At 39.4% G+C, this 27540-nt stretch overlaps 1 protein-coding gene across 2 annotated transcripts in view; it reads right to left on the bottom strand.

The window, feature by feature from the left end:
• Positions 1-27540, bottom strand: part of APC (APC regulator of WNT signaling pathway) — a 97907-nt gene that overhangs the window by 64200 nt on the left and 6167 nt on the right. Inside the window, exons 1-2 of one of the 2 annotated variants that reach the window (XM_051641905.1) lie at positions 15688-15722; positions 2955-3107 (exon numbers count right to left, since the gene is read on the bottom strand). In XM_051641905.1, coding sequence (XP_051497865.1) covers positions 2955-3089 — 135 coding nt within the window. In that variant the 5' untranslated portion in view covers positions 3090-3107; positions 15688-15722. Of the gene's footprint in view, positions 1-2954; positions 3108-15687; positions 15723-27540 lie in introns of those variants that run through there. The other variant, XM_051641904.1, reaches the window with a different exon arrangement.

Genomic DNA, 27540 nt, shown 5'->3' with positions numbered 1-27540 from the left:
TTTGTTTCTTAATTAATTTTACAGACTTTGCTTTCAAGGAAAACTATGTTAATTTTTTTTCTAAATTTGTCCATAGTCTGTGTTTTATGCAGTTACTGTTAGTATCTACATCTTGACACTGGAACTGTTTATCTTCATTCAATGGCTAACATCATTATTTCACTGACCATCAAACAATATATTCATTCATTCAGAGAGAACATTTTATCATACCAAATTGCTGTATTTCATCTAATGGTAAGCCAACAGTAACAACTGAATTTCCCAAGTTAGTCATAATACTCCGAGGATTCCTTTTCTTTAAGCAGCTAATCCCCAGGACAACAAAAATTAAAAAACAAAGTGGACACTGTTTTACTAATAATTTTGGCACCCCAGTTACCACATTTATCTTTGTTTACCCATCATGTTGTTTTCTTGTCAGCAAGTAGACAGTTTTCCCTTTTAAATATGAAATTTAGCTTCAAACATGAAGCATTCAAACATTATTCATATATAGGTCAGTAGTAGTTTATAATACATACGCAAGATGAGCTCATGTTAAGCTTTTAATTCCAATATGATTACCGTACATTTCTGAAATGGAGTGATTATACAGATGAGACATTTTAACATGTCTCCTTTCAAAATCAATTTATTTAGAGATACTATATTGTCTTTAAAATTGCCTTCCTAACTACTGTCTTTCACAACCAAATAAAACAAAATAAGAAAAAAGAGGAGACACAACCAAAAATATTTACAGTCCAAAGAATGATTGTGAGATGTTTCTGCGCTAGCCCACAGATCAAAATTCATGGTGCAAGAACAGCCATGTCTGCCACAGAACCACAGCTTGTCTTCCCCACTGCAGCTTCCCTTCTCCCACAAATATGCAGGACTTTACTTGGTGGGAGGGGCTGTCAGTGCTCTGTGACTTACATGCTCCCAAAGGATTGTTTTCTTCCAAAATATTTGGAGTTTTAACTGCTTATATGGGAGCCAAAGGACTTTTAATCTCTACTGCTCTGGTTCTTCTAGGTACTTTTATTGTAATTAGCCCTAATTATGGCACCAGGACCCTATAAACCATGCAGTTTGTTTCAGTGGAACAGCCCCACTGCATACTTTCTCAAAGAGCTTGCAAAACTAAAATTATCTTCTGACTAAAGGGAATCCTGCATTGATCTCCATCATACTGCACCTACAGACTCTAATCAGACTTCAAGATTATTTCTAGATCATCGTTCAGGTTCTAATCAAGCCAAAACTAGGTGAAACAAACAGCTTCTTTGTTTAGGTGCAGTATCAAGCACTCCTGAGGCACACAGACGATTAAGACTTCTCAAAGAGTACAGATTTTTAAACAAACGAACTAACTAATCTGAACAACCTCCTCCCCATCAATTCTGCAAAATAAAAAGAAACATTTTGAGTTTGATGTTTGAGTAGGAGTTTTTTTAGGATAAGTGCCTTAGATCTAAAATGGCATTTCAGTAGAGAAAAAATGAGACACCTACTCTGAATGTGCTCTTAGGCACTCCTCTGTGGAATATGATAGAACCCCTTTCTGTATGGTGGTCTGCCAGGTTTGAAGTAAGGACAGAAAGCTGTTCCACATCTCAAATTAATGCCCTAGAAACCAGCTTATACAGATGCTCTGCCTCTAGGTCAGTGGAAATTTAATTATCTGCATGAAAGCTGAGGAAAAAAAAAGGAACTGTATGAGGACAAAGAAGGGAAAAAAGACTTTTTCATACTTCCTTTTTCAAACTGCAAGGAAGTGTTTTTCTCTCCCTTACTTTAGGCTGCAGTAACAGGGAGCGAAGGGGACATCCTGACAAATTTGTTACAGTATTATCTCAAGAAAAACAGTATAAATGAAAGAACTTTCAGATACCTATCTGAGCAAACAAACAATTTTTTTTCCCATAACCGCTAATGCCAACCAATGTTTAAAGTAGCCAGTGAAACAGACTATAATTTTGTTTCAATTTGGGTAGCAGCCATTTTCCTTTTACACTACAATGTGAGGATTAAATGCAGTTGAAAAATTTGTGGTTCTTTCAAGTGTTGTAACTACTGACAGTGGTCCAGAACACTTGAAAATGTTTCTTCTTACAGTGAATAAACAGGTCACAAACAAATGCTGTTTAATATATAGAATATGCTTACCCGTAACAGGAATATATGTAGATACCAACAATTTTGAGCCGTATCAACTGAGGTACCAAAAGCAGACTGTTTTTGCTGGCTGTTAGTAAAAAGCAGCAGGATTTATCAGCTTAGAAGAGCACTAATGCAGCTATAATGCTTGTGAAATTCTGTCTTGCGTAGTGTCATGGATCACATGGATGCAGATGTGTATGCATCTTCCCACTGATACAAACCACCTAAATTCCAGCTGAGCTTACTTTCTCTTGGATAGGTGTTCGCTCTGAAGGCCTACACCTGGTCAGTAAACATCAGATGGCCAGATCCAGGTGAAATTATTAAGTATGAAATTAGGCTTTGGGAGAGGCTTGGAGAACTTGTGATCTTTATTTCAAAAATGAGCTTTTCCTTTTCCAATGTTAAATATTGTAACTGTACTAAACCCCAGCATTTTTCAAATTACCTTAAAACATGGAAAACCTCCAGTCTCTCCGGTGTTTTGAAGGGCTGAACAACACTTGCTTTGTCAAACTATGTCAGCAGAATGCACTTCATACTAGTAAGTACAGCAGAAAAAAAGCTAGGAAAACTGGAATCTAGAATACTGGCTTCTGAAGTACAGCTTTGAAATATTTCCATTCTCAAATGAAAAAAAAAACCTCTAACAGAACTTCACTAAGTTGATTTGATAGTTTTCCCTTACACAGCCTGTAAAGTGACTTCTGTAGGAATCTAAAAGCACACAAAACTTGTTATGTCAATGACACAAAAGGCAGCAACAGAAAAACTGATGCACACAGTCACAGAGCTTGTAATAATACCTTCATATTAGATGCCTCTGTTTCCAGTTTTGTTAGGTGATTAGAGTTGTCCTCTAGCTCTTGCCGAAGGTTGGAGTTCTCCATCTTTAATGCCTCAACTTGCTTTAACAACTGATCATACGAAGCTGCGGCCATCCTGGGCTACCCTCAGCCCTAAAAAAGGTAAGAGAAAATACTAAATGCAAGCACTTTAGAAAAAAAAAAAATCTAACAATAAAATTCTCTTTCTCTCCCATTTACCACTCAACTTTCTAAACATTTAATTTAAATTCATTAAACCAAACCATTAATGCTTGTAACTAATGCCAGTTCAAAGACTTTTTTCAGTGTGCTTCCATTTGACTCACATGATTAGGCAAATGAAAGAAGTTAATTAACAACTGCATTAGGTATTACAGTAATCCAGAATACATGAAAGAAAATCACAGCATCATACAAAAGCATCCCTACTACTTGCATTTAATTTCTAACGCTTAGAAACTATGCAGGTAACAGACCACATTTAAACATATTTTGATAGACAGCAAGTATCATCTGAAAGACACTGACTGCATACTCAAGTTTATGAAATGAAATGTAGTCGCAGATGTTCAGAATTCCTAGGAGTGCCACACAGTAAAGGACATGTTGCATGAAAGACAAACAGTAAACAGTGAGGAATTTTAACTGGGAAAAAAAAGTGTAGTAGAAATAAAATATTTTGTAAAAATTCCTTGCAGACATCATGATTAAAACAAATATATTTGCAAAATTCCAACACCAGAAGTGGTAGTATTGCACAGTAGAGCAAAAATAGAAAAGGCTATTCTTGATATCAAGACATTCTGTATTATTTTGGTGATACTGTAACACATTTCTAGAAATCCAACACAATTATTCAGCCATTACAAAGAAGAAAGAAACAAATACTCCAATATTAACTATAAAATACACATTGTCCCCCACTTTCCAAACCAAAAACCACTGAAGTTTTTAATCTAACAATGTAAATTAACTAAAACATGGCTAACAACATTTGAACCTCTTTACAGTTGAAGCTATCAGTTTCCTACTCATGAGCCATTCAAGAGAGTAAAAGGAAGCCTAGCACTTCTTTTAAGTACAAGTTACCCTTCCAATGTCATCACAGGAATTTCCTAAATATGTGGCCTGTAACTCAAGCTAAAAAATATAAAAAACTCACAGGACAATATTACTTTTCATCTTTACCGCAGTATTTTGGAAAAGATGAAACAAATAAAACCTCTTATTTAGCATTTTCTTTGTACCTTTTCACTAAACCTTAGTGCTTGCGTAACTCCTTATGTAATCAACTTGCTCTTCCAGAAAAATCTTATCCAGCCTACTAAAAAATAGGTTAAATTATTCAAAAAGGTTTTAGTTCCCAAATGCAGATTTAAAAATTTGTCTTTAATCTTTCTAAATTTAAACTAATAAACAAATAAATTAATTAATATCTTAACATTAAGGATGGGGAGAAGGAAGAGGCCTGCCACTTATGGAATTGCAACTTCCATGACTTTACTAATAAACTGAACAAAAAAACCCAAACCGTAAAAAAGTCCTTTTTCAAAATTCGGTCATGCTTTGCTGGAGACACAATTTTTAGATAAACTAAGGCAATCTAAAATATCTGTTGTGAATTCTGTGCTTTTACCATCAGGCTGTTTCACCTAAAAGGTGAAGAGCTGTCTAAGAGAGTTGTAACTAAACAAAACAACCAACCAACCCATGCTCCCCCTCCCCCGCAATTAAACAAGGGTATCCTGCTTCAGTTTCATTTAGTTTATCTTTTTCTTTAATAATTAATAGTTTCCAATCTTATTAATAAAACCAACAGCTATAGTTCACATTTCAGAATGTTGTAAAATTACTTTCCAAGGCATGATTAAAACAAATATATTTGAAAAATTCCAACACCAGGAGTGGTCATATTGCACAGTAGAGTAAAAATACAAAAGGCTATTCTTGATATCAAGACAACCCATATTATATTGGGTGATACTGTAACACATTTCTAGAAATCCATCACAAGTATTCTGCCATCACAAGGGAGAAAGAAATACTCCCATTTTAACTATATACTGCACGGAAAAGTCTGCACGATCCCAAGGAAAGGCAGATAGAAGCTGAAAAATGTTCACATTAGTTGTCATAAATTAGTATTGTATTGTAATATTGACAGAATCTGTTGGCTTCAACTCAAGTGTATCATAAATTTATTCACTGATACCTAGTTTACAGAAACTGCTGTGTGCCATGTATTTGATGTGCATTTTGATTCTAGCTAGGGTATCTTTTTCTTCTAATATTTTAATTCATTATTAGTAGGAAAAGACAGGTAATCAAGTTTTTCCATTTTCTGTCCACACTGGGGAATTATCACAAATTTGGAATTTAAAGCAATTAGCCACATTAACAAGGCACATATATACAATGAAGAAAATGGAGAAAACTGAACAAGGGGAGGAGCTACAACAGAAAGACAGCAACTGCATAGCTTTGATATTTTTAAATGCAAAATAAGCTTATATATACTTATGTTAAAAGAGTAAGGTTACAGTTTCTGAAAGGGAGGTTTGGTTGCTTCATCTTCTCCCCCTCCTGATCCAAATCCTTAATCTTCCTTTTGTGTATTTTATGTTCATGACATGGAAGTAGGACATTACCATCAGGAGACAGCATTCTGCCTCAGATTAAGACTCACTTCCTGATTTATTCAAATGTTAAACCTTGCTCTGTGGGTTTTCAGATTTAAAAAAAAAAAAAAAAATCCAATTACAAGCTAGGTAGTCCAAAACATCTTCATTTTTTTGTTAACTAGATGCCCAAATGGGCAATAAGTGACACTGCCACAGGCAGAAGCTCACTCCTGCCAGTTTGGCATCTGACAGGAGCTACCCTGCCTGACTGCAGCTCTGCTGGCTGCCAAGGCCTGTGCCAAAAAGGTGCCTGCACCAGCAGGAATGGCAGAAATGTGCAATGCCTGGCAGCTGCTTCCTCCTTCCAGGGTATTTGCATCGGCCCCTCAGGATTCAGCAAGAATTTTCAACAGGGAGTGGGAAGTGTACACCATACCTTTCAGGAACATAGCAAGGTTTGGGCAAAATGTTTTTGCAGTCAGTACATCCACACTACAAAGTGGACAGAAAGCAGCCAGCTGCATGTTAGCACTACATTGTGAACCACACAGGAATCTGCCTCCAGCAATGCCTGCCACTCACTGGCTGAGGCATCTGGACTTCTCCAGGCAGACATATGTATACCTACATCCCTATCCCTCCAACATAATTCTCCTTTTTCCTACCTGTAAAGGAAGGACTACTATGTATTGGAGGAGAAGCATAAACTTCCTTTTAGAAACTGCAGATCTCACCTACCCCAACTATACCAAGGCATTCAATACAGGGTCATATGAAAAGGACCTGGAGGTGCTTTCTGGTGAACAGCTGCTTGAATATGAGCTAACAGTGTGCCCAGGTGGCCAAGAAGGCCAACAGCATCCTGGCTTGTATCAGAAATAGCATGGCCAGCAGGACTAGGAACGGGATTGTCCCCCTGTACCCAGCACTGGTGAGGCCCCACCTTGAATCCTGGGTCAGTTTTGGGCCCTTCACTCCAAAAAGGACATTGAGTTGCTGGAGTGTGTCAGGAGAAGAGCAACAAAGCTGGTGAAGTGTCTGGAGAACAGGTCTTATGAGGAGCAGCTAAGGGAACTGGGGTTGTTTAGCCTAGAGAAGAGGCTGAGGTGAGACCTCTACAACTACCTGAAAGGAGGGCGTAGTGAGGTGGAGGTTAGTTTCTTCTCCCCAGTAACAATCAACAGGACAAAAGCAAATGGTCTTCAGTTGCACCAAGGGAAGTTTAGATATTAGGAAAATTTTCTTCACCAAAAAGGCTTGTCAAGCATTGTAACAAGCTGCCCAGGAAGGTGGATGACTCACCATTCCTGGAGGTGTTTAAAAGACGTGTAGATGTGGTGCTCAGGAACATGGTTTTAGTACTGGACTCAGTGTAATTAGGTTAATGGTTGAACTTCATGATCTTAAAGGTCATCTCCAACCAGAAAGATTCTGAGATTCCATGAAGATGACACTGGGTAGTGCTGAAAGCCAAATTGTTGGGATGGAGGAAAGTCAGCAAAGTTCCCCCCAAACTAGTCTGTGACATGTATTTTTAAATGTTTCATTACGGACCTTGGCACAAGAAGTGGCATCAAAGCTTGCTCTCATAAACTCAACATTGACTTCACATGGTCAAAGGACAACACGTGATACACAAGGAACTTACTGAACTGAGAAATGGAGCAGTAGAAACAGAGTGAAATTAAATGGCGTAATAACGTAAGGCCAGTCATGTAGGCAGCATCTTATCACTTGGCAGCAGTGGGTGGAGAGAAGCAACTTGAGCCTCTCGGCAGAGCACCTGGCCTGCAGATGACCTGGCCTGCAGAGCACCTGCGCCCTGCCAACATGAGACTGGCACGAGGAAAGCAAATGCAATCCCTGGAGTTATCAAGTGATTTTACAAAGACACAGGTAAGAAAAGTTAATTTAAGTGGGTGCTGATAAAGATGCTAAGTAGTTGGAGTACTAGGGAGTCTCTCATACGAGACTTGACAAGCAAGCCTTTGCTGCCTCAACACAACAAAGACTGGGATGACACAGCTACAGTTTTGTCATTAGGGAAGGGAAAACACTCAAACAGGAGAAAAATATTTGTGTTAAAAAACAATACTGACTCAGAACAAATGAGTACAAATCAGTCATTTGTCAGCACAGGTTGGCAACATCCATTAGAAGTTGTAAATGCAGCAACATCCTTGCCTAGCCAACTGCACAGGAAGGAACTGGACTTAGCAGTTCAGAAATCCAACCTTGTAATCCTAAACTTCACCACAGAATAATATTGTACTTATTTTCATGTCTACAAGATATTAGTATCTTTTCCTCCTGAAATAATGAAATTCCAAAGCATTTCAGAAAAGACACCATTATTTAATTTTAAAATAGGGGAAACGGACACAGGCAATGCAAGACCACAAAGCAGCTTAGGCTTTCTGATGCTGAACACTGTGAATGGTACAGTCAACTTTTTTCAGGTTGTGCCAGGGGAGGTTTAGATTAGATATTACAATGAATCTTCTTCATTGAAAGGGTAATTAAACACTGGAATAGGCTGCCCAGGGAAGTCACTGAATCACCATCCCTGCACGTGTATAGATTTGGTTCTGAGGAACATGGTTTAAGCACTGAAGTTGGTAGAGTTAGGTTATGGTTGGACTCAATGATCTTAAAGGTCTTTTCCAACCAGAACGATTCTGTGATTCTGTGAAATTACAAGGCTTCCTTACACACAAACCATTCCATGTATACTGAGCCAAGACTGCCAAAATGAAAATCTGCCTCTCTTTTGGAAATAGGTTTCAGGAGCAGCCTCAAACTAGACACAACAGATCAGAGTTCAGGTCCCAAAACTAATCCTTGGCTTTATGCTCCAAATTAGTTGTGTACAAAAAAATATTTTAAAAAGTATCCCCTTCTTTTGAGTTCTCAATGGTCAAAACTCTTGACCTGGGGAAAGATTCATACTCTGGACCCTCTTGGTCAGATGGGGTTCACAACCATGTATCACCTCAGTCACAGCAGAAGTAACCAGTTGAAGGGAAAGCAAGGAACACTTTTGCAAAATTCACTATTATGCTTCAGCCAAGCTCCCTTTTGCACCTCCCTTTGCACCTAAAATCACAGAATCATAGAATGGTTTGAGTTGGAAGGGATCTTAAAGATAATTTAGTACCAATGCCCCTGCATGGGCAGGGACACCTCTCACTAGATCAGGTTGCTCAGGGCCCCACACAACCTGGCCTTGAACGTTTCCAAGGAGGGGGCATCCACAACTTCCATGGGTAATCTTGGTCTTCTACTTCCCTGACCCATACTTCTCATCATCAAGAGGTGTACTCTCCATCTCCTATCAAAATAAGGTGAAATTATGACAAGAAATGTAATGGTTTACTGAATCAGCACTTTGCATGAATATACATATCGAAGAATTTCAAGCTGAATGTAACTCCTTTACACACTAGAATTAAAAACAATAAGGCTAAATTTATGCAAACATACTGTTAAAATTTAGATATACATTTTTCTACATTAAGAAAACTACACCAGTAACTGCACAGAAATCAGGAATCTAGGTGCGCTCTTTTTAATTTTGAATCCCACAATATTCCCTGAAATCTCAGAATTTTTTATTGATCAGAGAGCCTTTTATTTGAAATCAGTAACCGTATATACTCAAAATGCCCTAAAAAGGTTCTGCTTCCCAGTGACAGGACCAGGGGCAACAAACACAAGCTGGAACACAGGAAGCTCCATTTAAATATGAGGAAATACTTCTTTATGGTGAGGGTGACAGAGCACTGGGACAGGCTTCCCAGGGAGGCTGTGGAGTGTCATTCTCTGGAGATATTCAGAACCCACCTGGATGCAGTCCTGAGTAAGGTGCTCTAGGGGATCCTGCTTGAGCATGGGAGTTGCCTGGATGATCTGTAGAGCTCCCTTCCAACTCCAACAATTCTGCGATTCCACGATTAATTAAATCTCCTTATGAAAATATTTCAGACTCTCATTTCTATTTTTTCATCCATTAAAGCTACCTCTGTTACCAGAGCATCCTATTTTTATGAAGCAACTTTCATAAAACAGATTAGTCTGTAGACTAAGAACAATGTAAAATACAAAATCCTTCCAGGTGATTTTTCAACAATAAATACCAAAACCTGACATTGCCTATCCATAAAGCTAGATAACGTTTTTAGACAACTATAACCTGTTTCAATTTTAGAAATCTTAAAGAGGATAATTATTCTTTCCCTCCCCCAGTAATTGCCTGAGGTGCTTTTATTTTTTCTCTCTCTTTTTTTTTTTTTTTTTAAATGTTTGGCAAATAAGCTGTATGGGTACTTCAGGCCTCAAAATCAATGAAAAAAAGGCAAACTTCTGACTTCAATAATGCCCAATCCAAAATGCACCAAGGTCAACCAAGGCTCCTAGTTGTGTAACTGATTTTGGATTATGAACTTTGTTGAGAGCAGGGTAGTAAATCAAATGTTCAAACAACAAGCAAACAGAATTTAGCATTCTACTACCACCACCAGTACGTACATGTGCTCCTGTGCTCTTAAGTGAAGATTTTTCACAGTGCAGTTTATCTTCTTAATGTAATAACTTGCCATTATTGTATCTGAAGTTCATTAAAGTCCTGATCACAATTTACTAAGCTTGGAAAGGACCATCAATTCTGATTTTTCTCACATCCACAAGTTCTATTCAACTCTTCAGTGCTGCACCAAATATCTTGTCTTTCAGTTTTGTCATTCATTTCCATGCGACTAATGGGGAGTTGTCTCTTTGAGGGGATATCACTCTGAATTCAGGGTACAGTCATACTGTCACTGGATTTTTCCAATTATTTTATCTTAAATACATTTTAAAACAGATCTTTTTAAGCACTACCCTAGGGTTCTGACTCAGAAGCAGTTAGTACCATGGCTGTGGGGGCTGCACCAGTGCCTGCCCCCAGCTGTCTGCCCTACCCATGGCTGCAAGGTTCCCACCCAGGGAAGAGAGATGGGCTCAGCTGCTCAAGTGGCAGCTGCCTAAACCGCTGCAGATTACTGCCTGACTGCCAAGGTAATCTGAAATAGGTGTCGGTTTAATTTACTGTGCTGGGCCATTAACCACAATGATTCAGCAGCTGTTGCACAGCTATTCAAAAGAGGGACAAGGCTGATAGACTGGGGAAAAAATCCAGCACAGCTGCTCCAAGGTAAGCCAGTCTCACTTGCTAATTTCAGCCGTAAGTGCACCATTTTCATACAGTTGGCTTTATCAATACACTCAAGAGAAAAAAGAGGGGTTTTCTGGCTGTTCTTATTATTAAATAAACCATGCCAATATGCATTTTTTCAATTCCTGTATTGGAATTCCCTTTATTCTGTTTGAAGCTTGTCTTCAGGTTAAGTCATTTGTATGCAATATCCTTTTGCTTGTCCTTTTTCAACCAGGGCAAAATACAAGCACTCTAAGTGTTGCATTTAAGAACTTATAAAAAATTAGTTATCAGTAGGCCAGGGACTGTCTTGAGCGTTTCAGATCACGGCAAGCTTTTGAGGCTTGCTGATTTAAAAATGTTTATCCTTTACAGGCATTGTTGAATATTTACCTTTCCTACTGACTAAAAAATATTCCATCAGCCTCAGGTCTTAAAAGCCCATTACGCCAATTCATTCCAGACAGAGAAGAAAAAAAAAAAAAAATCTGCATTTTTTCCTTCTCTAGCATTACACTGAACAACTATGTTATTTCCACCCCATAATAAGGCTACGCTTTATTAAACTGGCTTTTGTTGTCAGCATATTTAATCTTCCTATCCCTACCTGCACTTAAAACTCCAAAACTTTCAGTCAGTAGCAGCTAGCAGGCAGACTACTTTGTTTTCTCCTCATCTGTGCCTATGTGGGCACACAAATGTAATGAGGAATCTGAAAGCCCTGTAAGGCTTTGGGTGGGGTTAAAGAGAATTAAGAAAATACTCAACACAGAATAAGAATTGCCTGTAAGTGGAACAGCAGATCTGGTACTTTCTGTTCATGTGCTCATTTGTTTGGCGTTGTTATTAGCATGCTCATGTCATCACAGAGGTGCAGGAAGAAGCAGAATACAGCCATCACAGAAAGCTGCTCTTCAACAGCTAGTTTTAGCTGTAACGGCTTTGATATCAGCAAACTGCAAGTTGTGTAACACAAATCCTTTTAATAAATTTGAAAAAGATTACCTTGACAAAAATTTACAGCTATACCAAATTATATACTCCTGGATTTCTAGTCCTGTAGAAAAAACAAGGGTCATATGAAAAGCCATTATCAGCTATTTGAACACAATTTGTGAAAGAGTAAGTCCCTTTAAAAGAGACTACACCATTTTCTCTAAACCTCAGCTGTATTGAGAGGATTTTCTTCTTAGTTTTTCTATCCACTTCTGCATGAAAGTTATCATTGTCTACAGCAGACTGAAACTCTGAACCTGACTTTCCTAAATCTTTTCAGCTAGGGGAGTAGGATAGAGAGGGCTTTTTTTGGCTTTGTTCTTTGATAAATTAGTTCATAACTTTGCAAAAGCTTTCAATCCACTGATATATTTTGGGATACTTCCTTAAGTTCAATACTTGGCCTGTACTCCTCAATTGTAAGCAGAATCATCATTCATTTTCCCTAATCAAAACAAAACTTAGCTGATGAAGGTTCACAATAAAAAGTGATGTGTGTTCTATGCATTCCTTAAAAGACCAGGAAGAGATGATGGTCTGAACCCTTGGCTTGCGTTCCTCATTACACATCCTGTATGATGGGAGTCAAGTGAGAAATAGAAATTACCCCATGTTTAGAATTTTACTGAAGAATGCTAGCAATCCAGAAAACATTCCCATTATTGTTAAAAAAAAAAAAAAAAAAAAAAAAAAGAGTGAAACCAAGAAGTCATACATTTCAGGCTATGAACAGTCAAGCTCAGCTTTTAATACACTGCCAAGGGAAAAGACCCACTTCTTCCTTTATAATTCTGGGTTGGGAAGTTCCTCAGCTGGTTAGTCATGCTGCATTCAGAATACAAGTGTGAAAATACAAAACATGATTTGCATTTAAATACTATATTGAACAAAAAGCAGTCCAGACATCATTTGAATCATAACTTACATTGGACCAGGGATGATTCACAAGCCTGAACACTCATCCTGATGATGATGACCATCTTAATCTTTATTATTCATGGCTAATTGTGTATGTCCTCACTGCATATGACTTGCTCCTGCTTACTTTTAGATTTTACATAATCTTTCAAGGATTCAACTCTATAAAGTGTAAGCTTCTAAAATGTCTGAGATAGGCTTTTGTTCTCCAATTTTAACTGAAAACACAAAGTAAACCCAAAACCACTAACATTAAATAGATCAGCTTTTATTTTCTTTTTAATAAATAATTAATAATTATTATTTTATAATAGATGCTTTCCCAGATTGGATGACCAATCAGGGTCATCTTAAGGGCTCCCTTCAGCACCTGTAGGAAACAGAAGACCATCTGTCTTGCAGGAAATGTATCAACATCTGTTAATGCTATCCTGCACGAATTTTGGAAAACCAACAGTGGAGTTTTGGTCTTTGTTTACTGTCACAGCATAAAATTAGTAGTATATCCCATTTTAAACCGGATTACATTGATGAAAAAATAATGAATCATGTATGTCTTATCAACATAATACTTTTAACAACTTAACTGAGACACATATTGAAATCCAACTTAAGAATTTAGGGACCAAAGGAACAGATTTTGAGCCATATGCATTTCTAACTTATGATGTATTATTCCATGCTGGTGATACACTGTGTACTCTGACAACATCTATCAGAAACTCTATCATAACCAAATATTTTGTATAATGTTTCAGGAAGTATCATGATGGCATTTAAGGGATGACGTTAAGGTCTGCATTCATAAATAAAGCATTATATTTAAAGGTGACCTTTTATTCAAGCTGTCATTTTCAAGAGCGTGACTCCTGCTTCTTGCAGGAACCGCTCTGCTTGTTACACAACACTAAGACTGTTCCTTTGTAAGACTTACAAAGGTACAGGAAGATGCATAAACATAATCAAAATCACTGCTGTGCTTTTGTCACCCTCTCTTCTTCCAGGTAATAGTGGTGAAAGCACCTCTGCATCTGTTTTATCTTTCAACATTTAGGAAGCTGAAATGAACATTCAAAACATGACAGAAGCAACATCGAGTATCAGCAATTTACCTTTTGAAATCAATTACTCCAAATGGTTAAGTCCTCAACCTATGTTTTAAAATTTAACATAATCAAAAGCCTCTCTTCCTGATAGACAGGAAATCTGTGATTCTAAAAATAATGGTAGGAGAGTAGAACATCTCCCTTATGAGGAGAGGCTGAGGGAGCTGGGTCTCTTTAGCTTGGAGAAAAGGAGACTGAGGGGTGACCTCATCAATGTTTACATACGTAAGGGGTGAGTGTCAGGGAGATGGAGTTAGGCTTTTCTCAGTGATGACCAGTGATAGGACAAGGGGTAATGGGTGGAAATTGGAGCATAGGAGGTTCAAGGTGAATATACGAATAAATTTTTTTACTGTGAGAGTGACAGAGCACTGGAACAGGCTGCCCAGGGAGGTTGTGGAGTCTCCTTCACTGGAGACATTCAAAACCCACCTGGATGCGTTCTTGTGTGATGTGCTCTAGGTGACCCTGCTCTAGCAGGGGGGGTTGGACTAGATGATCTTTCGAGGTCCCTTCCAACCCCTAAGATTCTATGATTCTATGATTCTATGATATTAAAAAAAAAAAAAATGTTTTGAGGGGATGTTTACTATAAAGCAGAAATTTAAATTCAGTAAGTTATTAGATTTGTCTTCATCAAACCTTTTGTGCATCACCGTATTTTACAGAACTGAGAAGGAGAAATAAATATTTTACCAGTTACTGTGAATGTCCTTAAAAATACACAAGAGTCAGGTTCCAGGAAACTACTTTCAGTACGTATGTTTACATTGACTTTCAAAGAACTCTTAATTTTGACAAAACATTCATAAATCTATTAACTGAAGTAACAGAAAAACTGACTAAACAGTAACAAGAAAGAAGTTATTTCAACAGAATAGCAAAGGATAAATATTTAAAAGCTGAGATTGATCTAAACGGTATGGCTGATGTATGCACAGTAATTTATTGAAAAGACTTGCAGGCAAACCAAGCAGCTGCCTATTTCTTGCTACGTCCTTAGAAACCATCTTTCAGTGAATGACAACCCAAATCAAGTCAAAACCGGGCTCCACCAATCCCCTGAAGAAAATCCTCCCAAATGAAAAATGCTCCTTACAGCTCATAGCCAGGGTCCTCCATGTAAGACAACGGGTAGAATTTTAGGTCTTGAGTCGAACAACGAATGGGACGAAATAATTCGGCAGCATATGTGCCTTCCAAAAAATCTCTAGGCGTTTTTGCAAAAACCAAGGAGGGCTCTGCTGGCAATGACCTAATTACTAGAATAAAAGCTGCGCATCTGACAAAGGGAAAGAAAGGACCCACTGCTTCATACATAATGCATTATGATTCCCCACAGGATTCAGGTTAAGCCGCGGACCCAACCATCTCTTTGTCATGTTAAATCCATGTGTAAGGAGCCGGCCGAGCCGCGGGCGCACCACGGCCCCCGCTCCCCGCCCGCCCTTCGCGGCCAGACGCGCTGCGGCAGCGCAGCCCCCGCCGCCCCCCGCACCAACAAAGCGGGGCCGGTGCCACCGCGGGCAGCGCCCCGCCGCCGGGCGGCCCCGCCGCCGCGGGAGGGCACCTCGGCACGCCGGGCAGGGCTCTCCCAGCCCTGCAGCCCGCGGTGCGGGGCTCTGCGCCCCTGGCCGGCGGGGAGGGCTTGGGGCTCGGCCCCGCTCCCCGCCGCGCACGGCCGGCCGCCTCCCCGGGCGCGGGGTTTTCCTCCCCCGCGCCTTTTTCCGCAGCCCCGTTTTTTCTTTTTTCAGCCACAAAAGCCGCTTTCCTCCCCCTCCCCGGCGGCGCCGCCGTCTCCCTGTCACAGGCGCAGGGAGCCGCCCCAGCCTGCCCAGCGCGGCCGCCGCGGCCCCGGGCGCCGCCGCCGCACTCACCCCATGGCCGCTCTGCCTCCATCCCGCCGCCGCAGCCCGGCCCGCCGGCCCCGCCCGCACCCACCGGCTGCGCCAGCGCCGCGGCCAATGCGGCCCCGCCGGTCACGTGCGGCCGGCGCGGCGCCGCAGCCAATGGGGCGCGGGTGGCGGCGACCGCGCCCGCCCCGCCGCGGGAACAGCTGCGCCCGCCCCGCCCCGCCCCGCACGCCGAGGCCGCGGGAGGAGCCGCCGCAGCCAGGCCGGGAGCCCCGCACCGCCCCGGGGGGGGGGGGGGGGGGCCGCGCACGGCCCCGGGGGGCGCGGTGGGTCGGTCCCGCGGGTCCAGCGCCGGGCTGCCCCGCACCCCACCGCCGCCCGGAAGCAGCCGCCGCTCTCCCGGCGCCAGCCGCGGCCCAGGGCTGGGAGCCGGGAAGCAAGACACGCCCCTCCGGGAAGGTAATGGAAGGAGACAAGGAAGGCTCAGGCGCAGCTCCCTGCGAGGACGCCGGCCTGCCTTCCCCGGCGCGGCGCTGCCGTCGGCCCCGCTGGCCCACACAGCTGAAAGCCTGAGCCATCCAAAATCTGTTCCCACCTAGTGCGCACACATGACGTTAAGAAGACAGAATATGATCCCAGTTAATGCACACAGGCTTACGCGCCAGCTGTTGGGGAGGTTTTATACTGCTGAAAAGGCAGGCAGGACCTTGTTTTCGATGCAGAAGCACACACCCTCCCCCAGTTCGAGCACCACTCTGCATCGCCACGGGCAAGAGACTTAACACGCTGCAGAAATTGGCTCACGAGCATCTGTATCACCTCAGCTGTGATGCTTATCATTCGTTACACTTTCAACAAAAATACACAAGGACTAAATACCATGTGAGACTACGATCTTTTGCATTTATATAAAGGCAAACAGTTTGCTCTTTTTAAAAAATGAAGCAATGTTCTAGAATCAAAGCTAATATGGTTAATCTATTTTTTAAAGAAATACACAGAGACACTGCTTATTAAAATGGCAACAGCAAGCGTACCCTTCAAGGAATCTCATTTGCAGTTCAGTAAAATACTGTTTTCAGATACAAATTGTTACTACTACTTTGTAGTTTAACAACTGATCAAATATATATTCCTTTAAGCTACAGCAAACTAGAACAATAAGTACCAGTTTAGCGGTTGTTTGGAAAAAATGTCAGACAGATGAATAAACAAAACAATCCATGAAACTATTCTAGGATCTCCTTCCCGAACTGACCTCTCTCAAAGAGCAAGAACGTAACAAAGTATTCATGAGGACAACTTAAAACCCCAGAGAAGCACACTACTGAATACAAGCGACAGCAGAACTTAAGATGTATTTCAGCTGTTGGAGTGTGTAGCCTGTGTCTCCACTTAAAAAAAATAATAAAATAAAAAAGCTGTATAGATAACAGGTACTGTGGGGACGTTATTTAAAGAAAATTCAGCTCTAATACTAATGGCAGCTTTGTAGAAACAGCACAACATTAAGTCTTTTTAATCCTCTAGAAGAAGAATTCAAGGATAAACCTATGGGCAGTGCAGTCCATCTCAAAAGAATAGCGTGTGACAGAAGGACACATGAAAAAGTGCAATGGTTTCTAAGCTAGAGCAAATGAATGCCCTTCCCCATGGCACTTCACATAAATGATGGAATTCTATATGCTTATACAAGCGGACATATGCGTAAATAGTTCATTAAAAACAAATATCCTTACATGCCTGAGGAAACTTCATTCTTCCTATAGACTTTTATCCTATTTGTATGATAGAAGTAGGCTTGTGACACCTTATGGTTGGGAACAGATGAAATTAAAGGCAGTTACAGGTCCATGTACGCATGTGAGCAGTTGCACCACAGATACTTAAATACTACCGCTATAATTTCAGCTGTTTTCTCATGGGTCCTTTTTCCATGGGTCATAGCAGGCAATACTCCACTCATAGATGAGATGCTCTTTACCAGATAACCTTTCATCAAACATCCTCATGATTAAAGTGTGTAACATTATGTCACCTGTTACCTTTAGCACAGTATCACACAAAATCCTCCCCGATCTCATCAGTATAGACAACTGTAGAAGTCCTGTCACTTAAGCTGTTGCAGTAAAGAACACTTAACAACAGCTAAGTGGGCCAGTATTCCAGGCTATGTGCTTCAGGTCATACGACTTTTTTGCTACAAAGCTTCTACTAATTACAGCAATAGTTGACATCCTTGGTTTTTGATGCACTTCCTACTGATGTATTACTGATCTATATGTCACTGTTCCTTCCCTCAGAAAAACAAATCAAAATGCTCCCAGTTGCTATTGTGCAGCTCCCTCTACCCTCAAATTATTTACATTAGCGTAAGTATATACACAAATAAGTACAGTCATAGCTCAACATGGATGTTATCAGCTGGCAAGCTGTTGCAGTATGAGCTGCAGCTTATATACCAATCAGGTTGGCTCAGTAATGTTTTTAAATGATGTTCAGAAGTTTCAAGCGCAATGCAGTCTGGAATGACTACTTTAAACATGCAAAGAAAATACTAGAGAACTGCTGTCAAATAAAATGCCAGAGAAACTGAAATCTTATATACCTTGAAAGTAAATAGCATGCTTTATGAAAAACAGAGCTTGAGAAGTACACTTAATTTTCTGGAATCCCAAATGGAAATGTCAAAGATTGAAGGGTATATCATGTACTCAATATGTAAGATATGTTTACACATATCTTACTACATTCTCTGAAACTCTGACTAACTATAGTTCTTGCTCTGTGAAAAAGATTCTTGCTAGTCCTAGCACTGGTTAGTCCTTTCAGAGCCTGGCAGTCACAAGCAGCTTAAGTTTGAGTAAATTCAGTGCTAGTTCTTTCCAAACTGCATAAGCAGCAGCACACATTCTCTAATACATTCTGCCAAACAGGTAAGTAGATTGTATTTTGACCATAAGCAAATGTGTCAGGTAATGTGACAAGTAGTTGAATGAAAAAGGCCAAGTTCTCAGGAAAAAATAAAACACAGAAATTGTACAGAGAAAAGACTTGTTTAGACTTAGAAAATAACTAACAAAAAATACTCTATCTGGCAAAAGGAACAAGATAATTTTTTTTGTTCTCTGAAAAATACCACTACAAAGACGTATCTAGCAATACCTGCTATGTATTACATTAAAAACCTACTTTTAAATCTATTAAAAGAATGAAATCTCTGCATGTAAGCTATCAAATCCCAGGGACAAAATTACAGTATTAAAAAATACCAACTCCACCTCAGCATTCAAAATAGAATTACTTGTATTATTTTTGAAAAGATCCCTGCAGTCTACCCAGCACAGCATTTTCAAACAGTCAGATGGGGATTTGACTCCAAAAAAAGAACTGGCAATCTTTTCATAGAATATTTGAAGTGATCCATACACTAAGTATTTCATAGCTTCTTACTGCATTTACAGAAATTCAGTCTGAGACCAAATAAAACTGTCATAACACCACTTCCCCCACACTACTAAGAAAAGCTAAAGAGCAGTTCCCTGCAGATAAAGATCCACATTGTTAAAAACCTGAAGGACATTCTCAAAAATACATATTTGCTTCATAAAATCAATACTATTACAATAGAAAATGCAAGAGGTTTTCTCTGTTTAGATAACTGGCTCATAAATGGGACAGTTCTCTGTACTTCTACAGCCTCACCCTCTGCAGCAGTACCCCTCTCCCTAGAAGCTTTTTCTATTTAATATATTTAAAGTTATTTGTATTTCATTAATACTCATTGCATATGCACAGTACTACCTAAGTCAGAGACTCTGGGCACAGTGAGTGGGTTGGATAATGAGTTAAATTCCCCCTCTCTGTTGTCAAATGCTATGGCTCCTGTTACTCACAAATGTGAAATAGTGTTGCCAACTTATGAGATCTTCCCTTCAGAAGTTCACTTACTAATACAAACCGTACACATTGAATTACATCAGGCTGTATGGTTTAGAAAGGTGGTCTAAACACATTATATTAATGAAATAAACTGAAAAGATTTCCCATGTTTTACGCAGATGCAAATTTCATCTTAACACAGGACTTGATAAAATATTTTAGCTGCTGCTATAACCAAACATTAACTCCTGCATTTCAACTTTATTAGAACCAATGAAGCTGAACATGCTCCCTGCTTCTCACTTCCTTGAAAACTGTGAAGTTCCTTTTACCTTTCTTACTACCACACACAGATATGTACTGTTCTCTTCAAGTCTTGTCCTTACGATGTGACTAGGATCCGTGATAGTTTGTATACACACATATCAGGGATATTCATAACCTGCTCCCATCAGCATTAGTATCAGTGTTTTGATCATGGAATGCTGTATTCATAGTTTGTCTATCAGTATTCTCTCAGAAATATTGCACAGTACTTCCCCATAGAGATTACCTCCAACTATGAATATTAGAAAGATCCTCAAGAAACTGCTTTTTCTGACAATCAAGAAACTGAAGGACCACATTTCTCATGCAGATGCAGAAAGAATTGAGTAAAGAACTCCATATCAGTGTTCCTAATACATCGTCCAGGACACATGCACTCAACTCTTCTACACTAGTTGTAGTACTAGTCCTACAAAAATAAACAGGAAATTTCTGTACTGAGACTAGAGAATCAGAAGTAAAGTTGTTCTTTTAAGATATTTGATTCTACTAATGTACTAAAATATAACTACTTTTTTTTTAGTTTGTTTTTCAGAAGACTGTGCTACAAGTTCCTGAAACTGAGAAGATTTTTCCATAGAGCAGACACATAACACAAGCTAAATGAGAGGCAGAAAATGTATGCTGTTTAATTTTTTAATAAATAAGTCAGAAGTACAGAAAGCTATCACCCGCTCTTTAAATCCTTTGCTATCTGATACTCTCTATTGTTTTCCAATTTCTTAGTTTTGTCTGGAAGTGCTGTGATCCCTGGGGCACGTCCCACTCATGCCTTCTTCCCTCTCACTTTTTCCACCTGCATGCAGGTTTCTTGATGCACCTTAAAGAAATGAAGATTCAGTGAGGACCATGTCCTCCCTCAAATCTGTTTGATCTAGTATGGAGCCATGGCCCGATATGTAACATTAGCCTTGTATGTTCCAGAACCAGTACAACAGTAATGAAAAGAATTTGCATAGCAAATCATTAGTCCAGTAAACTTTACCATCCTTTTACCGGTTCTTCTATGTGACCTATACAATATACCTCACCTGACATAACTTTGTTATATTACTTATAGTTTCTTCAACCTCTAATCAAGAACATCACAGTATCTCAGTACTGTTTCCTCTTCTGTAGCTCTTTCAGGTTTGCTAGGTAGTTTACTATATCTGTGTACTATAATTACCACTTCTTATTTCAGCCATGCTTTGTGTTTTCTTTCAACAAGCTGAGCATTATATTTTCAGCCTTCCTTTCTTTTCCACCTCTTTTTGACACCATGGCGAAACATGACAGTTGTTAGCCCTCATTTCTAATGGAATTTAATTTAGAGTACAAGTCTTTACCAGAAATATTTCTGTTCAAGTTTCAACAAACTGGCTTGTTACTTAATCTGGGCCTCATCTGTAGAAGGACTGTCAGGAGGTGGCAAGTCAGGGCAATGCTGTGCATGCAGTACCTCAGATGACAGGCGACAGAGAAGTTCAGTACATACCTATATCAGCTCTTGGTTTTCCCCAGCTAACTGCAGATATCTTCATATCACCCGATATTAATATTAATTAGCATTAATTTTCATACAGATGTATGGTTTTTAAATAGAAAACCATTTCTATCCAAAAAGCTCTGTTGCAACACTGCAAAAGGATGATAAAAAAGATAAAAAGACAGAAAATAGAAATGGATGGTGCTCATTCAATCCACTGAATTGGTGTGTTTTTACAGATATTTGAAAAGCCAACTTTAAAGACGAGAGCTAGGAAACTTACCATTTATCTATAATGTGCAGAAAGTAAGTCCACATCGACCAGAAAAACTAAACAGTTAACTTTCAAGTGTAGTTTAGTTTACTCCACTGATTCATGATTGTGTCTACCCACTCATTCCAAACCTCCAGCAAATGCAAAGCTTATTCAGCACTTTTGGAAACCTGTAATTGCACCTTCCAATCCATCTTTAATTCTATTTCAGTAATCTGTTAACAATATTGAACGCTGAACATCCATAGTGCTGAGCATCTTCCACACAAAAACCCTTGCCTGGTGTATTTCAGGGATTGTCTGGGGAAAATTTTTCAGAGGAAAAGCTCTTCCCAGAGGACTTTGTTCATTCATAGATTTATCCTCTTTTCCTCACTTGGGCTGTAGAGTAGAAACATACTAAATGTTTAGAGAAAGATCAAGAATTAGATGGTTTATAGTGTTTCTCAGAGAGTGCCAGGCTAGGGATATGCCTGGTCTCCAACTAGAGGTGTCTATTGTAATGGAAATACTTGGTTTTAGAATACTTTGTCCTTAGCTGTTGCACAGGTCTTAGCTCTGACGTACCTTTTTACCCATGGCTGCACATCCATCAACTGCTCAGAGACTGATTAAGGGTCAGACCCAGTAGAAGAAGCTGAGCACACACCCACAATACTTGCAGTGGTCTGAGGTACAAGACAAAGTCCTGTATTGCTGCTCCTTAATATTTAGCATCAGCCATAAGAAGTTGCAGTATTCACACTTGTACATGACAAATGGATGACTGAACATGTAAGTGGATAGTAAGATTCATTTTCTTGACATGTGGCCTACAGAGGTCAAAACGGATGCTACATGGTTATATAAGCTTTACAGTGAACCCAGAGGCCTCAAAGAATTCCACACCATTCTGACAAATGGAAGTTCTATTACCTCAGTGGAGTATTTACCTTTTTCTTCACAATCTTCATTTCAGTCTTCCCTTTGTTTGGTTTGAAACAGATGTTCATAATGCAAGACTTGATTTCTTGTAAGCATTCTGACATTTTAGTAGTAATAAACCAGCTAAAAATCTATGTAGCTTAAGGTCGTCAACTTTTTTTTTCCCCAGGATATTGAAAAGGAGGTCAATTTTTATGGAATCCTGATAGCAAAAAACCTTTCACAAAAATGTATGTTAATCATCAATATTCTCCAATTCTGTTAAGGAAAAGAGGTTCCAGCTATATTTAAGTTTCTTAAGAAAGGCTGTGACAAGATCTTGCTATGTTGTGGCTGAGAGTTCTCTCACCATAATTATAATCTTTTAAACACTTAAACTGAGACCTGAGCCTCAGAAGGTCTTAGCTATAACATGACAACCATAACAAATCTACCTAGAAAAACTGTCCTCTACAAGACAAAGTGTTGACAAAGAGTCTAAGGACATATATACCTCTCTTTAAATATCTCAAAAAAAATCCACATTTCATTTTTGGTTTGTTAAGGAAAATTCACGTTGTATGGATTAAAAAGTACAACTTAGCTGTTTTTTCTAAAAGTAGGTTGTTTTTCATTACTGTATAATGAAGGTATTTCCAAGTTTGTTCCAAATTTAAAGAGATCCATCAACTGGATTAACTGGAATTCAATTGCCTAACACCAGTGTGGTTAATCAAATCACAAAAGTTCAGTAGGTACTGAGCCCACAAGGTGAGACAAGATACTACTTTAAGAAATACAGAGTTTTAGTGTTCTGCAGCTTCTAATGTTAAGATCATACTGAACAGTGCTGGAATCCACTCTGGGCTTCAAGTGCATGAAAGTTCACAATTCATTTGATCCTGCAGGAATTTAATTCTTTGCAATATGTGCACACTCAATGTGTTGCACCAATTATAATCAAGTATCACACTACTGACATTTAGATGACTGCTTATGAGGGTTAAGAAAATTCTCCAGCTCTTTTCTAAGGACTGATGTAGAACTTCTCTATGGGATTTCTGTGCATTCAGAGATGAGCTGCTATGGGACAGGCAGCACTCTTGCACAGGGACTTGTGTTCCCAGGCAACACAACCCCCCCAGACACCTGGCCAGCATGTTTACAAATGGTGCAATAAACTTAAAAGAACATTAATTGAATAAAATAGACAATTCTCCTTCAAACAGCAAGTTAGGTGGCAAACTGCTCAGATGAAAAATTACTTGGCTTTGTAAAGAACCCCATCACTTTTAAATCACAAGGCACAAAATTTTTGAGCAATAACCCTGGTTGAACAAGTAACCATACACTCCTACATTATCTATATTCAGAGCAGTTGACTTTAATTAAAATAATTAACATACTGGAGAAGACGAAATGTCACATTTAGCCATGGTAACCCTGGAATGTTGAAGGCAGAAATTTTCCCACTATTCTCTAAACAAGATAAAATATTCTAAAACACCTGAGACTTATAAACAGTGAATTACACCCAGGTTTTGTCATTATAATCAATTTCAGGTCTTCTGGCATGCCTACTAGACTGTCACATAAATTCTTCAGCAAGTTTACATCATTCCAGCCACTACTTCACTTGTCAAAAAAATAAAAGATCTGGACATCTTGGTCACAAGTAAAACTAAGAGAAAGATTTGGAACAGTATAAAGACAGTAATGTACAGACAACTACTTTTTCATGCAAATAAAGCAATATACAAATCCACTGGTTTTAGAGGAAGACAAGCTCTTTTTCTCCATTGAATTCATTCTTTCCAGCTTCCAGCACTTGAAACATTTTTTGGAAAAAGCTTTATGAATCAAGTCTAGTTCTCAAGGTCTTAACAAAGACATTTAGACATTTAATTAGCAAGCCATCACTTGGACTGGCATCTAAACCTTTTGTCAGAGACCTAATTCCTTGCCAATTCAAACATCCCATTAGCCTTATATTAACTAATGAGTAGCCTCATAATATTCTGGCTACTTGATTGCACTGGCATGCATTAACACAGCAGTGGCATAAGTCTAACTGAATGCAAGGACCCAGATTTACAGTATACACACATTAAACTAGAAAGGATATTTTATAGACAAATTTAATAACCACATTTGCTTATAAGCTGGTAGTCAGGCATACTCTGTGCTTTCTGGTAGGCTGGATGCAATTATAATGACATCCAGGTGAAAGAAAATGAAAATATCTGATCAAATTTTAATTGTTTCATTGGTTCCAAGTCGAGTTCCAAGCCTAAACTTTTCTGGAGTTCATTCTGAACTGTATTTAGAGACTTACACTTGTGAATTAAGTACCATTATTGTATGTTGACGTTTCTACCCTGAGTCTACACAGAATTTTAAAAAGTCATACACGTGAAAAACTAAGCTATGTTTGGAACCAAAGAAGAAAAAACATATTAGCTAATGCCATTTTCCAGTTTGCATTTCCAAGCTGTGGGGTTTCCTCTGAAATAACAAGAAAAGCCAAAATGTAGAAAAATGCAAGGGCAAATGGCAGGAACCTTGTGGGTTTTTTGTCTGCTCCTGTGGAAACAGAATTTTACGGAAGTTTGAGTCACCATTCCAGTAGACTGGGCTAAAATTAGAGTCCTATACAATGAAAGGCTTGTAGTTGAACAATTTGAATACCAGGGAACAAAATTCCAGTAGTGTCATTCTGCTGAAATAGGGGGGAGGAATAAGGCGGGTAACGAGTAAAGAAATAGATGTGTAAGGAAATTGGGAAGTATTCAGACTAGTGCTTGATCCTGGTATTGACAAAGTCTGTAGACTTTTTGTTACATTACAATGTAACATTTACAATGGAAATTTTTGTTACACTGTGTTATGAAATAAATGGTTTAGCTTTGTATTAAAAGGCAACAATGTGGAAGGAATACGGTCATATATTAGATTCTGCTAACCTGGAATCTCACGTATCTCAGTGTTGCCAGCTGACAGTGCCTTTGATAGGTGACAAATACAGTGTCAAGTTTACCAGTACTGAAGCTTTTACTCCAAAACTGCTGACCAGGAAGCTTTTGATGCCTAAACTAACTAAGTAAGTAAATTCTAACATAATCAGCATATTTTTGGTCTAGAGTGGTGTAGAGCGCTTGCTGACAGACAGCAAGTTTGCTCAACAGTGTTTCCTTCGTGGAATGCCTAATTCAAGTATCTAAATCTTTCTTTTTCCCTGAACCAAAGAATACACTTGAATTCTAAAAAAACCCAAGCAATAAAACAAAACTCACAAAAAAAAAACAAACACAAAACCAACCAACCAACCAAACACAGCTCTGTCTTCAAAACAACTTCAGCCTTGTGTTCTTTCTCCTGCAGTAAAAGAAGCACAGCTATGCAGCCCTTTATAACCTACTAGCTTTGCACATCATAAATGGAAATTTACTATTTGAAGAACTCCTCAACACAAGGAAGTGACACTGGAAGGACACTACAACAGGACTGATAAAATACAAACTTTTATTTCTGAATTATAAATAATCTGAGTTGCAAGGGACCTTTTAAGACCTCCTCCTTCAAAACCCCATGCAATAAACAGGGGACAACTTCAATTAGATCAGGTTGCTCAGTGCCCTGTCCAACCTGATCTTCAAAGTTTTCCAGGGACAGGGTTTCTAACCTGTCTCTGGGCAACCTGTTCCAGCAGTTCACCATCCTCATTATAAAACCCTTCTTCCTTACATCTAGTTTAACTATATCCTTTTTTACTTTAAAACCATTACCCCTTTTTCTATTGCTACAGGCACTGCTAAAAAGTTTGTCTCCACTTTCTTACAGGCACCCTTTAAGGGTAGAAAAGCTGCTGTAAGGTCTCCATAGCCTTCTCTTGTCCAGGCTGAACAGCCCCAACTCTCTCAGCCTGTCTTCATAGAAGAGGTGCTCCAGCCCTGTGACCATTTTCATGGCTCTCCTGTATACTAACTCCAACAGCTCCATGTCCTTCCTTTTTTGGGGACACAGATCTTTAGGTGGGGTCTCATGAGAGCAAAGTAGAGGGGGAGAAACACCTCCCCTGACCTGTTGGCCATGCTTCTTTTGATGCAGCCCAGGATGTGGTTGGCCTTCTGGGCTGCAAGTGCACATTGCCAGCTCATGTTGAGCTTTTCATGCACCAGCACCCCCAAGTCCTTCTCCTCAAGGCTGCTCTCAATCCCTTCATCCCCAGCCTCTATTGATACCAGAGATTGCCCAATCCAGGAGCAGGACCTTGCACTTGGCCTTGCCGAACCTCGTAAGTTTTACACTGGCCCACTTCTCAGGCTTGCCCAGTCCCTCTGGATGGCATTCCATCCCTCCCGTGTGCCAAACACACCATCCAGCTTAGTGACATCTGCACTGTCCATGTCATTAATAAGGATATTGAACAGCACTCATCCCAATACAGACCTCAGAGGGATACCACTTGTCACCAGTCTCCATCTGGACTTCTGCTTTCTCTTTGTCATGAAAATGAAGTGCCTGCCTACCTACGTATCTGAAGCTTTTACTAAACAGAAAAATTATAAAATGGATTGCATTTTCACTGAACTAAGCAGGCTGCAACATTATACTAGAATTTCAAGACAGGCACTGAATCAGCTATACAAAAAGTATTTTCCACTAAGTAGACAAGAGTTGTGTGAAGGTCACTCCCTTAGGCCCTTAAAAAGCACTAAGCAGACTTCTGACACTGTTTCAAACACTTGGGAACTAGAAATCGGCATCTAATTGCATGAAAAAGTTCACAAATTAAGGCATGCTAAATTGCTGGTTTTAGGAACAAGCTTCCAGAGTTCCAGAGTTTCACTAAACTGCATTTAATTTTTACTGAATAGTAAAGACCAAAGTGACCAATCACCAAGATGAATACAAGTACCAAAAGGCTTCACCATGAGAAAACATATATTATTTTTTAAAAATGCATCTGATATTAGCATGGTATTTTGAAAACAAAATATATTTAATCTGAGTAGCACAGACC

The sequence above is a fragment of the Apus apus genome, chromosome Z (assembly GCF_020740795.1).
Source record: "Apus apus isolate bApuApu2 chromosome Z, bApuApu2.pri.cur, whole genome shotgun sequence".
Taxonomy (NCBI): Eukaryota; Metazoa; Chordata; class Aves; order Apodiformes; family Apodidae; genus Apus; species Apus apus.
The sequence above is the reverse complement of the archived record's forward strand: the minus strand, read 5'-3'. Positions and strand labels throughout refer to the sequence as shown.